At 37.0% G+C, this 16,660-nt stretch overlaps 1 protein-coding gene across 2 annotated transcripts in view; it reads right to left on the reverse strand.

The window, feature by feature from the left end:
- Positions 1-12,674, reverse strand: part of SUCO (SUN domain containing ossification factor) — a 29,012-nt gene extending 16,338 nt beyond the window's left edge. Inside the window, exons 1-10 of one of the 2 annotated variants that reach the window (XM_009320615.1) lie at positions 12,600-12,674; positions 11,078-11,223; positions 7,855-7,995; positions 7,523-7,673; positions 5,440-5,560; positions 5,082-5,206; positions 4,520-4,587; positions 3,747-3,854; positions 2,509-2,614; positions 299-354 (exon numbers count right to left, since the gene is read on the reverse strand). In XM_009320615.1, the coding sequence (XP_009318890.1) occupies positions 299-354; positions 2,509-2,614; positions 3,747-3,854; positions 4,520-4,587; positions 5,082-5,206; positions 5,440-5,560; positions 7,523-7,673; positions 7,855-7,995; positions 11,078-11,214 (1,013 nt within the window). In that variant the 5' untranslated portion in view covers positions 11,215-11,223; positions 12,600-12,674. Of the gene's footprint in view, positions 1-298; positions 355-589; positions 611-2,508; positions 2,615-3,746; positions 3,855-4,519; positions 4,588-5,081; positions 5,207-5,439; positions 5,583-7,522; positions 7,674-7,854; positions 7,996-11,077; positions 11,224-12,599 lie in introns of those variants that run through there. The other variant, XM_009320616.1, reaches the window with a different exon arrangement.
- Positions 12,675-16,660: the final 3,986 nt, after the last annotated feature.

Raw genomic sequence — 16,660 nt, forward strand, 5'->3', positions numbered from 1 at the left:
CTTCCGATTCTCTCCCCCATCCCACCGGGGGGGAGTGAGCGAGCAGCTCCGTGGTGCTTAGTTGCCAGCTGGGGTTAAACCACAACACTTACATACCGGAGAATCAAATAAAAAAATTCAAAGCTTCTTTAAACAGATGTGAAGCATGCTACGCAGCAGGTAAGTTAGGCAACTATTTCAATTCACAGTATTTCCAAATAACTTAAATTGAAAACTAGAATTTGTTGCCCAACTATTATTAAATCACACTAGTCCTCACTGCAAGGAGGTAGAAAGACAGAGTGAAACACGATATTACCTTATAAGACTCAAAGGACAAAAATGTTCCGATCCAAAGTGCGATATCAACTCCACCTAAAGAATAAAAGGTACTTATAATAAAACTCCAAAGACCCACAGAGTCAAGAGTTCATTTAACATATACATCCAATCTTGAAATTGCAAGTTTTGTTTACTCAAGGGATTTGTAAATTTCCCATAACAGAAGAGACTGAAAGATTTGTTCCTGCCATGCATTAAAGTGCTGAGGCACAGTAGAGAACACCCCAAGCCCCATGCATTCATCATTCCAAAAGAAGAGGTTGCTAACCTTTATGTACTTGATGAACATCTGAAGCCAGAGAAAGGAAAAGAGAAAAAAAAAAAAGATGTCAGTACAAAGGCTGAACACATGCCACAGGCAACTACAGTTTTGTTGGTTTTAATTCAGTACTATAAATGCCTAAGAAGACAAGTTATGAAGGAAAAAGTTGCAATACTACTTCATCTGCCTTAGGTAGCAAGATTTCATTTAGCCCTGGTACCTTGCAGATAGAAGGTAACATGCAACAAGTGTTTTATTAATGAACTTAACAAGTTATTCAATTTTTCCAGGCAGCATGATTGCAGATAGAATACTGAAGTGTGTTAAATTTACTAAGTGTATTTTTTTCCCTTAAAGAGCACAGATTACAGAAAGTGACTCAAAAGGAAAAAAAACCCTTCATAGCATGCATTCTATGTACTGCTGCTGCTTCAAGTTCAAGATAACATGCTTCAATTTATTGAAACACCACTGGGAGAAAATGTACAGAGCATCTGATGACACATTTGGAAGCTTCAGTCATCTGTGTATTTCTAGTGACAACTTGACTACACACTGATATTTAATCTAAATTAATCTGCAAGCATAGAATGCATTTATTAAACCACTATGTAGATGCTACCAATGAAGGACTGTAATAATCTGCAAGTGAGATCAAGATAACTATTCCCATAAAAGCACTCTTACAAAAAATATTTCCATTATTTTTGAAACAAGTTCATCAAGCCACTTCAAATATCAAACTTTTTGAAAAAAAATTTGACTCTTCTGTAGACTAGGCACACTTAGAACTTGCTTACTTTTTGCATTATAAAGTAGAAACATTACAAGAACAATCCTTTGACAATTTTACCATGCTACATTATTCAAGGCAGAACACTGTATCCGCCAAGGGATTAAGTGCTGAAGCATCTAGTGTAATTCTGGAATTTCGGTGACAAGCAAGATTCCAGGTACCTCAAAGCATTAATTCAGCCAGAAAGCAGAATTAAAAACAAATGAAATCTTTATCCTGTGACTCATGCAGAATTTTTGGGTAGAGAAGTTAGATAACTATAATTCATAGCTACTTCTTCATGAAAGCACAAATCGTAATTCAGTTGCACAAACCAAATTTTTTTTTTTTGGCAGCACCATAATTGGAAGATAACACATCACTGGAGAGGACCTAAAAGGTCTGTATTTTATTTGAATTTAAACCTCCACCACATCCCAATATTTTCACAAAAGCTTTTATCCCAGTCCAAGTACCACGTTATTTATGGAGTTTTATTCTCTTTTGAGACTCCTGAGTAAGGATTGCTTGCTGCAAGTTATTTTGAAGGCGGAGAGATCATGGCAAGTGCTCCAGCAGCAGTAAGCCTAAATAATTTGCATGACTGAATAAGTGCAAAACTGCACTTCAAGTCTATTGATGAGAACCAGAATTCAAATGCTTACTCCTTCAGGTTCACTTAAAAATGTATAGCAGAATACAGCACAAAAGTAGCAAGAAATATGCATATTCTAATCTGTGCTCCAGGGAATGTGTACATATATATATAAAGCAGGTACAGCCAAGAGACAAAATAGGGCAATACTTCTAACCTTACGTACAGGAAATAGTTGGTTAAGTCAAATACAATAGAACATTGTCTGGATTTTTTTTTAATTTGGATATCAACTAAGTATGTACTTGGAAACAAGATAATAGGTGCTTCCCAAGATCCTCCCAGTTACCATTATGAGGAAGGTAATACACTTGTGATTGTGTGACAAGGGTTTAGTACATGACCAATCACACTAGGGCCACTAACAAAACTACCGCAATTAATGGTAAAGCATGCTTTGAAAACATGTTTCTCTGGATGTTGTGTTATACAGGGTAAGCCCAGCAAACCCTTCCTTCCCTGAGAAGCGTGGATGCTTTTGCAGTGTGAAGTTACCTTAACATATTTTGCATACATCTGTTCATCCAGAGGAAAGCTTTGGACATTTCTCTCATCTCTGGCATGGAAAGTACCTAATTTAATCCATTTGTTTGTTGGATACCTAGAAAAGAAACAATGGAGTCAGTTAATGAAACGCAAGAACCCACTGTTTACAGACATTTGCTGAAATTTCCCAAAAGGCATTTTCACAGAAAAAATACTTTTTTTCCTTCAGTCACAAGATAGCGGCAATGTGTTTTTTATTGAAAGAAGAGTTGCAAGATAAAACTAGTCCCAACACAAAACCTCAGCAGTACCTCTTCACATACTTAAAACAGTGTGCCAAGCCCTTGAAGGATGAAACCCTGTACTTGATCCAACTACTGAAATTCAGCCAGCCTACAGTAAGGTTTCTGGAACTGAAAAAAGTCACCTCAGATGAACACTGAAGAACACGACACATAAGTGATAGGTTGTAAATATTACAACCAAGCAAGCAGCAAAAAAACTGTGAGCAAAGCAGAGTTAGAACTAGGCAACAGACCAAGTGTTGAAAATCAGAATCTACACGCTTTAAGCACTGAAGAAGAAAGTGAAGTTTTTTGATGCACTGTGTGAATGTCTCCTCTTTCACATACCAGAATAATCTGCTCACTCCCGAAAAGCAGTGGGGGCACAACAATGCCTAAAACATGATAAAGCCACTCTTTAACCAGCCATTCGGCCAAGCACTAGCATTCTTACCCCTTCCAATTCCTCAATGGTATACCACTATTTTTTTTTTCCTTTTTAAATAATTTGGGGGGTTTTGGACAGAGTTCAGCATTGAAGACAGCTTAAGCCATGTGAAAACAGTCTGAATGACAAGGGAGGAGACAGCCCACAATCCCAGTGGCATTCTGTTAAGGAATGTTCATTTTATAGTCTGTCATCCACTACCTACTGTATAATTTCTGCTGCTTCATTGCTACTTTTCAACAAATATTTCCTTTTCATTTTTAAGGTGGCAAATAAAAAAAACCCAGGAAGCACGGAAAGAACTCAAGCCATGTATTCTAGGACCTCACAGTTGCCCTTTCCATGGAAAAAAACTGCTAGTAACTGATAATATACACACACAAAGAAAATCCATGTAATTTCACAGTGCATTACACTTTGCATAGTAACAGGCATACACAGACCATGTTTTATGAAGCCATCCATTTAATAATTATTTCATTTTTCATTCAGAAGGGTGGGTTTTGATAACTTACCTGTCACTAATAGACACCAGAAAGTCTTTAGGAGTGGAAGAGAATAATTCATGATTTGCAATGTCAAGCTGCTTTACTTGGACTGGTTCACAGAGCTCAATAACAAACCTTGAAGTCAAAAAGCAAGTATTAGACAAAACACTTTTCCTTCTACAATTACAATCCTCAGTCCTTTACCTTGTTACTGCATCCTTCACTGGGTATAAAAGAACACTACAAAAATGCTGTACAATAAGGAGGCATCACTTGTTGCTCCCTTCAAAAGCACTAGTGATATTTACCTGCATATCTAGCTTAGTAACTCTAGATAGCACCTGCAGCTACCAAAGCTTCATCTATCTTGTACTCAAAGGCAACAAGTTACAGAACTGAAAACTAAGGATAGCAAACATCATTTAAACCACACATGAACTATCAGTTAGTATATGGTAAATTCTGATCATGTGTCCTACAGTTATTTGACAGCTGGGGAAAGAAACCAAAATCTTTACTTGAACACTCAGTGCTTTCTCTTCTCTAAGATTATAATTATGCAAAAACTACAAATACTAAAGTGAATGAAGTTATCCCCTTAATCTTACTTCTCAACACCAGAGACAGAATTCTATGGGGGACATAATAAAGCACCTAGTGCTAAGTTCATCAAAAATTCCTTACACACACATTTCAGGCACAGACACACTAAGGTCAAGTCAGTCCCGCAGGATACACAGTCCCATTGCAATGGAAAACTATAACCACTCCTGTCATACAAGCAAACCTCAGCAACCTACCAGATTTTAGTACTGCAAGGATTTAGCATGTAAAGGTCCATGTTTTCCATCAAAATAGCTGAAGTGCTCTGTATAAAGAAGAGAATTAGTATTTTAAATTGTATGGTAGACACTAACACAGTATCAAGGGTTTTTCCCCTCCCTCCAAAATTAACTTTGATATTAGTTATGTAAACTAATACTAAGTTTCACAACATTCTAAGCAAAATAATATACAGGAGAGGTTATGCCCTACTACTTTGGGGCAATCACAGATTATTTACTATGGCAAGCTGTTTAATACAACTTTGTTCAGTTGTTCAATTTCTGTACTGAGTAAACTCTGCTCCCCCTTCCAAATTCACTTAAAAAGACATCAACTTCTCTATAGCAATCCCTCTTAAGAAAAGGGACAGATCATAGTTTACGTCCCATTTTTGTGAATCAAAAATCACAATGAACCCAAACAGAAATAAGAATTACTTCAGAAATCAGTGTTCAGGTTTAAGTAAGTGTACTTTGTACTACATCTTGCATAAGAGTAAACTGAAATAATGCACACTAATAATTAGTAAATGCTTACCTTTGCCTCTGGATTCGCTGCCAAAATTTTGGCACCACACTCTACAGAGGCATAGTTATTTCTATTTTTCTGGACTTTTTTTGTGGAATGCTGCCCACCGACAGCAGAAGGGTGCATTGACTGACCTAGGAACAAGAAAATATTGCTACTATAACAAGCTACACAAAAAAACAGTACTTTCGCTTTCAGGGAACTTCTGTTCACTGCTTTTATATAATAAATGCTATTAATTATGTAGTTCTAGCTGAAAAAATTAAGTTCCAGGCTGCATTCCAAATTGAGACAGTTTCACTATCCAAATCTGATATAAGATGAAAGTGGTCTGTATTTAGACCAAACCAATGAATCCTGAACTTACTCTTTTCTTTCTCCACTTCCATGACTTTCTTCTTCCATTCATCGAATGTTGGAATGTCTCCAGGGTCCTTTGGAGTTATCACTGATGTAGGGTCAATTTCTCCTGTTTTCTTATAGTCTTTCTGCAAAAGAATGAGTCACCAATTATGAATATTTTTCAGTACCAACAATGAAAACAAAGATGAACTTCAATGCTTTAAAAAAAACCAACACAAAAACCCATGCTCTCATCAAGTCAACAGCAGATACATCATTTGAACCCACGTTAAAAACTTAGTGCCAAAGTAAGCTCACAAGCCGGAAAAATCATGTGATTATTTCCTCCCAGAATTGTAGATTCTTCCACTGAGATGCTGGTAATTTTTGTGGCTAAACTAATACATTTTAAGTAAAATGTAAGCATTCCGTCTCATAAAATGTCTGCTTTTTCTTCAAGATTTTTGCTTTTCCTCCTCCTAAGGAGAAAAGGTTTCCCTGTAGCAGAAATCTTCAAATATGAATGTTGGTCATGACAGAATTCCAGAGGTCACCTGGAGTTTCTGAACACCTCAAAAAACAACAGAATGAGATACTATTTTAAAATCTTTTATTTAGTGTTTAATGGTCAAAGAAATAATATTTTGAACTTGCCTGACAAAGCAGCAACCCTTTTAAGTTAACCATATGCTATACCATTTCAAGTCTTAACTTCTCCTTCGTACAAACACATTTCCAGCACACCAGAGGTGCGAAAAGCTGCTGCTAGACATTTCAAGTGTAGAGGTTGTTTTGTAGACAACATTTTACAGGTAGTTTCCAGAATGACTGCTTTGTAGGTTGACGTTTTCTCTGCACTTAAAGCAAGAATTATTTCACATATAGTTCTATAGCTGAAAGCCCTCAAAAAAGAGCCAAACCCACATATTTGGACAAAAACGACAACAGAATTCCTCACATGACTACACTGCAACAGAACTTCAGATGTGGCGTACCCAAAAATACATCCCCACATATATTTAGAAATGAGAGGATATAAGATCCCCCTTGGACTATGATGAAAGTGGTAAGCCAAAAAACTGACTGAGTAAGCAATGCCAAATCATGCTCTTGCTTAACTATGACAATCGGCCAATGTCATAATTATTTAAATTGCCGTCTTTAAAGCATTAGGTTAAATAAAGAAAATCTTGGCTTTTTTTTCAATAATGGTTTACACCGATTTGTTTGTAGTAAGTTCTTTAGAAGACTCTTCCTGACTGCATGTAATTATTTTAAGGCACACTGTACTCTGTTCAATAATCTTGGGAAAAACTTCTTAGTTTTAAAAGGGAGTTATCCAAGTTATTAGTGACAGTTTAAATCTGATCCTAAAATAGCAAAAAATGGTATTGCCATGGCCTTGGTCATTCTTTACCTATTTAAAAAATGTAAGCTTTAGGAAATGCCTCACAGTAAGAACATAAATAGTAGTCATACAGTTAAGTATAAAAGACCTGTCTAGCTATGTATCCCACTTTAACAGTGGCCAAATAAGATACCTAGGAAGGAATAAAAACACACCAAACATTTTGTATTTCCTCCAACTCATCTTAGCCTCTAGCCATCTGCTTGCTACTCAGGAACTTCCTGACTCAGTCAAGATTCAACCCTCAGACTTCTCTTCTACAAGCTTACCTGGCATGTGCAACACGCCCCCCGCCCCCCCTTTTTAAAAAACAAACAAACAAAAAACTATGTAAAAAAATTCAGCATCAACAGCATCCTGCAGGAAGTTGCAGCTTAACTGTCCATTACATGACCAACATTTCTTCTGGATTGTGCTCCAGATAGTTTTATTGATTTCCTCCAAGTATTTGAAGAGACTTAGCTCAGAAAAACTGTTCTGTGCCAATGAATCAACCTTGCTGTCCTTTTCTTCCAGTTTATTATACCCTTATTGAGATGGCAATATCAGAATTGCATGCAGTGCTCAAAATGTGAGGGCTGCACATTTATACAGTGGCAATCAGAAAACTGATAGATATCACTCATCTTTAACAATGGTGATAACCTAACAGAGGTCATCATGCTCCTGTGTGTACTGAGTGGCTATCAGCACTGCTTACCTCCCTTTTTAAGTTCTCTGAGGCATTCAGAGCAGATTTTTGCTCATCTGTCCCCTTTTCAGCTCCTGGAACTTTTGACTCAAACTCAGATTTTGTCTTCTTTCCCTTGCCATGCGAAGATGATATGTTCTCTATATGTTGACCTGCAAGGCTGAAAATTTTAGAGAGTATTAGGACCTATAAAATGATCACACTTTTAGCCATATGCAATATTAAACACGCACACAAATATGTAGATAAGCAAGCACATGCAAATGTTTGTTGCAAGGCCAGGACAGAAAAGAACAATTACCTTTAAATTATTCAGACTCACAACCTACTTCAATACTCACCTCTCTGGTGGACTGACAAAAGAGGAAGGCTCACTCTGAGGGTCAGCCTCAAGTGTCCCACCAATATCACAGTCAGGTTCTGACTGCTCAGCTTCACTAGAGCTGACTACAGGGATATCAGCACAGGAATTTTCTATTGCACTGAAGGGAAAGAAATAACATGCTTTTTACCCTTCTGATAATACAAGTAACCCTGATAATCAAGCACATAACTAAAGATATTTGAAAGTTTAAAAAAAAGCAACAGTCTCACAGAAATAATTAAGAGAAAGAGGAATGAAGTATGCTATACTTGTGGAACTGCGTTCTCAGCTGTACCCATGCAAGAATAGAATTTCCTTTTCCAGCCTGTTTGTCCCAGCAAAGGAACTCAAAACTAGCTTCTCATCTCCCAGAACTCTCGTCTAACATCTTACCAAACACTGCAATGGATAATTTTTCCCATCATCACTACAAACTAAGAACAGCTTCATAGTTACCTGACTGCCAGCAATTTTCTTTTCCCTTTCAACAAAGGAATCAAACACAAGACTGAGTTCCACCGCTAAAAGCTCCTAATGTTCCCAAGTCAATGGGCAGCAGTCAGAACAGAACTTGGCTAAAACTAGAAGAGAAGAGGGGTGGCATAACGATATATAGTAGAGCCACACTTCCCTTCCACTAGATTTTTTTTTTCTTGCTAGTGTAATAAAAATGAGGTAACCCAGTAGACCACTATCCAAGCTGCATCAACAGCCCGAACTAGCTAATATGCCCGCTGTCTTACTTCCTCTCTCTCAGAAAGACTGAATACAATGCGTCACGCAAATCCTAAGGCAAAACATGAAAAGAAAGCCTCCCTGTGTGCTCTTTAGGAATGATGGAATGGGTGGGGAGAAGATGGACACATAATAACTTCTGTGACTTTCGTCCCTTCTCCAGTACAGGGATGACTTCCACATTGATCTAGAAGGTTATAAACCAGATCTAAATAAAAGTCTTTATTCTGCCTCCTAAATTTCAACATAAGCTTTCTTCAACATCAGCAGCAAGCTAGGTTAACCCAATATCATGACATAGAGCTGCAAAAACACAAACAGCACGTCGGCAACTTAAAAGGGGATCTTTTTGGTTCTCCGACTGCTACGATCATCAACGGAAGCAGCCGTAACACACACACAGGGAGCCAATTTTAGACCTTTCATATGATAAAGTTCCCATGGTATAAAACAAGAAACTCATAGGTATTCAAGACTTCTCGCTATGTTGCAAAATCTAAAATGCTAGGAATACAACAATTTATTGGCTACAAACAGGGAGTAGTTTCTCTGAACACCCCAAAATGCACATATCTGAGATGCACACAGTTTAGCTCTGCATGTAACACTTCAATGACTGAAGTAAGGTTAACCACTACACTTAAAATTAAAAAGCGCCACATATTCTTGACCTCAGTGGATAGATGACAGAATGAATAATTATCAACTGAATAAAATATGGGACAAGTATGAACTTAAAAATACCCTGATATCAGGGTGTACCTGACTGGCCTCGAGTAACTAATTTTGGCAGACGGTGAGTAGCACAAGCCTAAAAGCTGTAGTGCTCCCTCTCCTTTGGGTACTTGCATTTGTTAGTAGCTTTGTCTTAATTTTTGAAGTGCATTACCAAGCTCACTCTGCATGGCAGCTGTCTTTACTCGCAGCCAGAAGAGGAGCTCAGATTATTTTTCAAGAAGTTTTCCCCAGATTAGGTCTGGATAGAAAAGCTACAATCAGTGCTGTCCTAAAAAAGATTCATTACGGAGTAAAAATAGTTTGGAATAAAATTACTTCCAGAATATTTTGACTAAGAGGTCCTGCTGGAATATCGGACCAGTTACACCTAAGGGAGCTGGACTTTGTTACACCGATGGGAATCAACATCTAAAACAGGAAAAATGCTGCCTAAAGATAACAAATGCAACTGAGTCTTTTTCAAGATCTCGTTTAACTATGGAGTTGGACTACAGCTGTTTTGGTTATTAGAGTTAATCAGCACAAAAAGAGACCACCTATTACTATTTAAAGCTAAATATGAAGTTTGAAGTAACATATAAATACGCATCTCTCCTATACTTATTTTACCCTTTCTTCCTGTAAATGGTACTAGTGTCAGAACACTACTGCCAAGCATTAACTAATATATCAGGTGCTCCAACACAAGTTTTCATTTTCACTTGTTTCATAGATCGAGTCTTCAGAGTTCATCACTGTAGTATTCTCCAACTATGACAGCAAGACTATTTTCAACAATTACAAGATACCAAGCTGAATGTTCAAAAGAAAGATCCTGGATCTCCTTCTAAGACCTGACAACAGTAGGACTTACAATACGTTACACAAACAAATCAACAGTCAACAAAAGCTATAAAAAGAAACACGCTGAAATTACATTCCAGTTTTGCTTTATAAAACACTGCGAATTTGCGAAGCTTGATTTTCGAAGATTTGCAATTAAAAGACACTTAGGAAGTACCTAAAGGTGCTTAAGTGTTAGCTCTAGCAGAGTAGACAAGATCAGTCAGCAGACAAGATTTCCAGACCTTTTCTATGGTAAAGAAACTAAATTGGTAAACCAGAAAAGCTGGACTCTGAAGAAAACCCAAAACACCAGAGAACAAGAGAAATCTAGTTAATTTTTAATGTGTTAAATTTTTATCTACCAAAATATTAGATCTTTATCAGCAGACAATCAGAAGAATATATTCCCCTTAGCACACATTAAAAAGCCCAGGAGAATTTTGTGAAAGTACCTAGAAGTATATACACATGATTTTCCATACTACAGTGTCCTGGTTTCGGCTGATGAGGCCATCACTGAAGCAGCCTTGATGCTTATCATCACAGATGTGAAAGCACATTTATGAAGGGCAGAAATCCTAATGGTAAAGACCTGAGGGCTTTTATAATACAGATTATCTAGCACATAAGAGACACTGGATTTTTTCTGTCAAAGCAGCAGCTTAGAAACTGATAATGGCAATACTATGACACTTCAGGCAAGTACACAACTCTTAATCCACGCACTGAGTAAATGATGGCATATTCCATTAGCATTAACACTATAAACCAAAGTACAGCAAAAGAATCATATGTAGCAGTCTAGTCTTATCCCTGCTAAACCTGAAGAGGTAATCCTTTTAAAAACATCAGAGTAAGTGATACTCTCTCAAAGACCAAAACAATAAAATAAAAAAGCTTACTCAGGCTGCGAGACTGGAGGGATCTCTGAGGTAGGTGAACTGGAAGTGTTTTCAGTGCTTTCAACTACGCTAGACGAAGCTTCATTTAAATCTACTGAAGGTGGAGTCTCAACTTCAGACTGGCTTGCTTCACTCATTTCTGTAGTCTGTGAAAACATTACAGATGAATATACGTTTCTTCAAAACTTGAATAGCAAAAGCATTCATACAATAACATCTAGTATAGAGTATTAACAGTTCAGTAGTTTAGATTTGTCATCAATGAACCTGAAAACCAGACAGCAAGACAGTTAAGAAATAAATTTTCTTTCTTCATAAACCTAGGTGGTATTCAGTGCTACTTTGGGATAGTTGCAACACTCTTCCGTAGTCTGCAATAATAGTGTAAAAATAATAATTAGAGAAGGCATGTGCAACAGCTTCCTCAACCATGCATCTCTAAAGAGTCAGCCACAAGAAAACAGGCTTGAGTATTTCAGCAACTGAAAGAAACAGTTCTATTTGCATGCTCCGTTACAATAAAATTTACATTTACTATTATCATCCTAAGCTTAATTTGGGGGAAGGCTTTCAATTTTACCACTGCAATGGAGGTCCAAAATGATTCGGAAGTCTATTCCGTGTTGTAACTGAACAAAGAGATAAATCACTTATCACTTCTGAGAGTCTAGTAGTCTTGAGTCTTATTTATTCTAGTTCTTCAGTTTTCATAAGCCATTGCACAGCATAATCAAAATAAGGCTTTCTGAATCTGAAAACCTCTGAAACAGGTCAGATTAACTCTTGCAGCAATACTATTAAACAATACTAAATACTATTAATACTATTAAATAGTATTAAACAAGAGCCTCTTGTCAATAGCTGGATTACCCCAAGTCATCTAACTGAACATGAAGAGGTCTGGAATGTTTTGATATGGAATTACGTATCTAAGGCACACAATATATATTCAGAAGTATGTCCCACATACGTTGTCTTGTAATCTAAAAAACCCAAGAATACATATCAAATAAATCATCTGTAACAGTGGGCTTTGTAACATTTAACATTGAGCACTGACTTAATGTTATCAATGGCACATACAACCCTTTTTCCATTTTAACAAAGAAAATGAAACTGACAGAAGCCAGAAAGGATCAAAGCTAAAATGGACTGCTACCTACAATCACCAAGTCTGATCTATATAAAAGACCTCAGTGAGAAGGTTTTTTATGTTTTATTTATAAAGAGACATCCATACCTATAACATTGAATTTTAATTTATCTTGAAAAAATTTATTTAGTCAGTACCTACAAATATTAAATTACTCTTTAATTATTACTTATGCACATGGGAAATGCAAGATTTGTTAGCTCATACATTTTCTCCTTCATTGGAAACATGAGTCCGACAGCAACCCTAGGTGCAAGTGAAATGCAATAGATGGTTACTATGAGCTTTAGATAACCAAAATGAAAGACTCTGAAATCCAAAAAGCACATGAAGAGTGTATGGAGACAATGAATGAAATAAAAGTCTTGCCTGGTCAGATTTTGTAAAGTCATCAAGTAGTTCTTCCGTAGAGTAACTCTGTGTATTTGAGTCTGCATGCTCAGACTCCAGTCTGGGGCCAGCCTCTTCCCCCTAGTATATTAAAGGTAAACCAACAGTAAGTATGCAGTAACACAGGCCTTCTATTCTAGTAAGAGGAGTTACCTTTGGTACAGACTGAATAATACTAGCTTTACAACGACCAAAATATCAGCAAGAAGTTAAGCTACATGAATCTTCAGAGCCACTGCCCACGCATGTTTAAAATCTCATCTGTACAAATACTGCAGCAAGTTAAAACAATTCAGTTAAATCTTCGCAGAAAAGACCATTTTAGCATTGTCTTAAATTGTTCAGTTTGTGTGCTAAGGAAAGTTAATCATTCTGCTATGACCTCCCATGTTGACAAATCCTCCCTATCTCCATGCTGCCCAAAATAAGAGGGAAGAAAAAAATGATCCTAAGATGACTTGCAACAGACAACCATAAAAAAAATAACACTCAGCACATTTCAGTTATAGCAGTCTTATCAGCAGAACTAGAATATTTTCACAAATCTGCTGTAACCTTTTAAAGCAACTTTATCTTTTACAACTAAAGATTTACAATCAAGTGCAGTGAATTCAAAATAAAAATGAATACACACTTGAGAAAAAAAAAAGTCCTAAAACCAACAGACTGTAGAACTAACAAGAACTTACTTGCCCCTCAAACTTTTTTTTTTAAGTTGTGACTACAACATATGCAAGTTATTTTTGAGCAATACTTTAAAATACAGCAAGAAATCTGGTAGAAATTTACACACCCCTCATTTTATAAGGGCCACCTAAAATCCTGTGGTCAAACGCTGGAAGTTCTAGTGTTCAGATCCAAAATGGGCTGCTACGCTATACAAGATTACATAATCATATTAATTTGAGAGAGTGAAGACATACACTGGAAGAGCAGTAAGTACAAATTTGAGCAGGCAAATCTTAAAGACAACAGCAAAGCAACGTTTTTTCCCCAAATATTATTGGCTCACATCTAAGATTAAATAGCATCAATGCCTCAAAGGGACAACTGATCTAAGGAAAACTGATCAAGGGCTGCAAGACTGCTCTTTTTGAGCAGGACATCACCAGCAGCCTAGTTAGGAGTAACAGACACATGCTTAAGATTTCTCATACACCCAAAGAAATTTTTCTTTAATGAGTAAAAAGTACAGTATACTTCACATCTTTGGTTTTAAGTTGAGAAATCTGCTTAACAATGCAGCTGTGTTACTAGAATGAAGGGAAGAATGTTGCAAAAAAAGTAGGAAAACATACACCAGTGGCTTCTCAGTCTCAAAGCTCGCTTGATCTTTCCAGTTTTAGTACATCAGCCATTAAACTCAAGCAGGACTTTTTTCAGGCAGCCAGAAGAATAAGACTGAATGCTATTTGGCCACACAAGCTAGCAAAAAAATACAGCTACCCTAGATGTTGAAATGCTTAAGAAACCTACAATATTTAAAGTATTTTTTTCTGGTCAGGCAGCTCTCCACTTGAGTCAACTACAACGCTCAACACATTTTCCAGGTTTGATGTGGCATATAAAAGCTTTCTTGAAATGGGATTGCAATATGCAGAAACTTGTAATGAGTTAATCAGGGTGGGACAATTACACACAATTTAACCTAAAGTGCTAAGTAATGTAAATAAGAAAGGGACAGAATCTTGTATTATGCATTTCACATATGTATTTTAGCTTTGTTAATTTTTATTAAACAGGAGGAAAACAAACTGATTAATACTGACTTAAAACAATTAACCTCAAGTCTTCTATTTAGGATAGCAATCATTTGTGCACTGGGTTTTTAACACAACAGATGCAACTGGCATACTGTGGCCTAGACTTACGCAGGCCATCACCTCTTATCGTGGTCTCTACAGAGCCACATACTGTCCCTGACGACCACTTCTTCTAACATCTGGGACCCAAATAAAAAAAACTGAGCCACCATTACTAGCTTTACTATTTGTCCGGCCCCAGCCCAAACTGTCCAGCTATATTGTCACATAAGAGCAGCAAACGAAGTAAAGGAAAACAAAAACTTGGGAAGATAACATCATGGTTCACAGAACAACTGAATACATTAAACATTCTGGCCAAGAAGATTCTATGAATCAAAGTGTATGAATCAATTTTTTTTTTTTTATTTGATATCAAGTCAGACTGGGTAGCTAATTAACATGATTTATTCAGCATACCTTTTCCTGGACATTTTCATCATCATTTGCCAGGGCACAAGCATCATCTGAAGCATATTGCACTGCTGATGAAAGACTCTCTTTACAAAAGACATGCCAAACAGGAAGCCTATTTAAAAAAAAAAAAAAGAGCAAAGTCTTGATTTAAAATGAATAAATAATATTTTAAAGTAATTCCCTCAGCACTGCTTCCCTCAACCTTTTTTCAGTTGTTCCCAGGAGGTGCCTAAAAAATAAAAATACACGTGTACAGTTCATAGATACTCACTTACCAAAACTATTGGAGGACTTAACTGTAAGAAATTATAACAGAACACACTACAAATTTACTACTTCCAAAAGACAAAAGTATCAGCAAAACAGTTATTGGGGTGATACCATGTCACAAAGTGGGAGCTGACACAAATTAGTTAAGTTACTGCAAGTTAGAAAGAATTTGAATCAACTATATCCTTCGTCACATAGTAATGGGATATCTTTAGCAATGATTATTACTAAGTAAAAACTAAAGCCACAGATTAAAAAAAAATAAAGCTCCTTATTTACCTGTACAGATCATACCTGAGAAAATTCTGTATGGTCAGCATCATCAAGCACATTTAAGAGAATTACAGAAAATAAGTATATTAAACAAAAGGCCCATGCAAAACCCATTGAAAATGTAGAGACAAATGGCAAACCAGGTGCTGGCTTTAGCTACAACCTCCATAGAGATTTGTTTTATACTTTCAGTTCCAAAGAATTTTGCTTCTCAGTAGAAATGGATTTATTTGCGTAGAAAAGCAGCCAACATCTATACAAACACTTGCATCAGAACAGCATCTTTTGCTGCTTGTAGTGCATGGCCCCTTCACATCCTAGATAACATCTGTGCAGCAAACCGTTAGACTTGGAGGCCCAAAGGCCAGCAAAGGTCTTCATGCAGACTTCAAATAAGTCCAGCAAAATGCTATGCAAATTGAGCTTTTAGTGGAGTTTTCAACTATACCTGAACATCAGAGTCACCTGCCACTTTAAAGCCAAACACTTTTTACATGACAGCCAGGTGATCAGTATGACCCCATGTGAATTCACACAAACATCACTCTGCACCCTGAAAAAAGGGCCTCCTCGTCCTAAGAGGAGGCAGGTCTACAGTAGATCTTTAAGCATACAAGAAATCTGGATACAGCAACCTTCTGACAAAAGTTTTGAAAACTAAAACATAGCCTTAACAGTCAGTCATAATGGTAAGAATATTAATAGGTCAGGATTCACTTACACAACTGGGATCAATCTAGTGTTTAGAATTTGAACTACCACCTGTCTTAAAAACTTGAAGATCACCTTTATTAGAAAGTATATTCAGCACAGACTCCTCCACCAAGGAGGAACCCATGCCACAATAGACCACAGTCAAATACTAAGTTTTAAAAACAGTTGCATGCACAGATATACACATACATATACATACATATATACACACACACACAGAGGGAGCACTACTTCTCTAGGTTGAGGGCAATCACAAAATTGGGCTATAAACCTATTGCTCCCCTTCCACCCGCATCAGCAGGGAGCATTAGCAAGGTACTAGCCACTCTAAATCCAGGTTGCTTACCACCAGAAGAGCAGAAGACAGCGGACAAGGAACTTGTGGGATCTGACATACTATTCTGGAGATGGGCAAATGAGGTGTCCCAGGTCTATCTCAGCCCCACTGCACCTCAGTAATTCCTATCATCTTTGAGGTAACAGCTTTCCTCTAAACTAAACGGAAGCCCTCAAGTCAAGCAGAAGCAGCTGCAGTTACTGGAAACTAAAGCACTGAATATAAGG

The sequence above is a fragment of the Pygoscelis adeliae genome, unplaced genomic scaffold (assembly GCF_000699105.1).
Source record: "Pygoscelis adeliae isolate BGI_AS28 unplaced genomic scaffold, ASM69910v1 Scaffold402, whole genome shotgun sequence".
NCBI lineage: Eukaryota > Metazoa > Chordata > Aves > Sphenisciformes > Spheniscidae > Pygoscelis > Pygoscelis adeliae.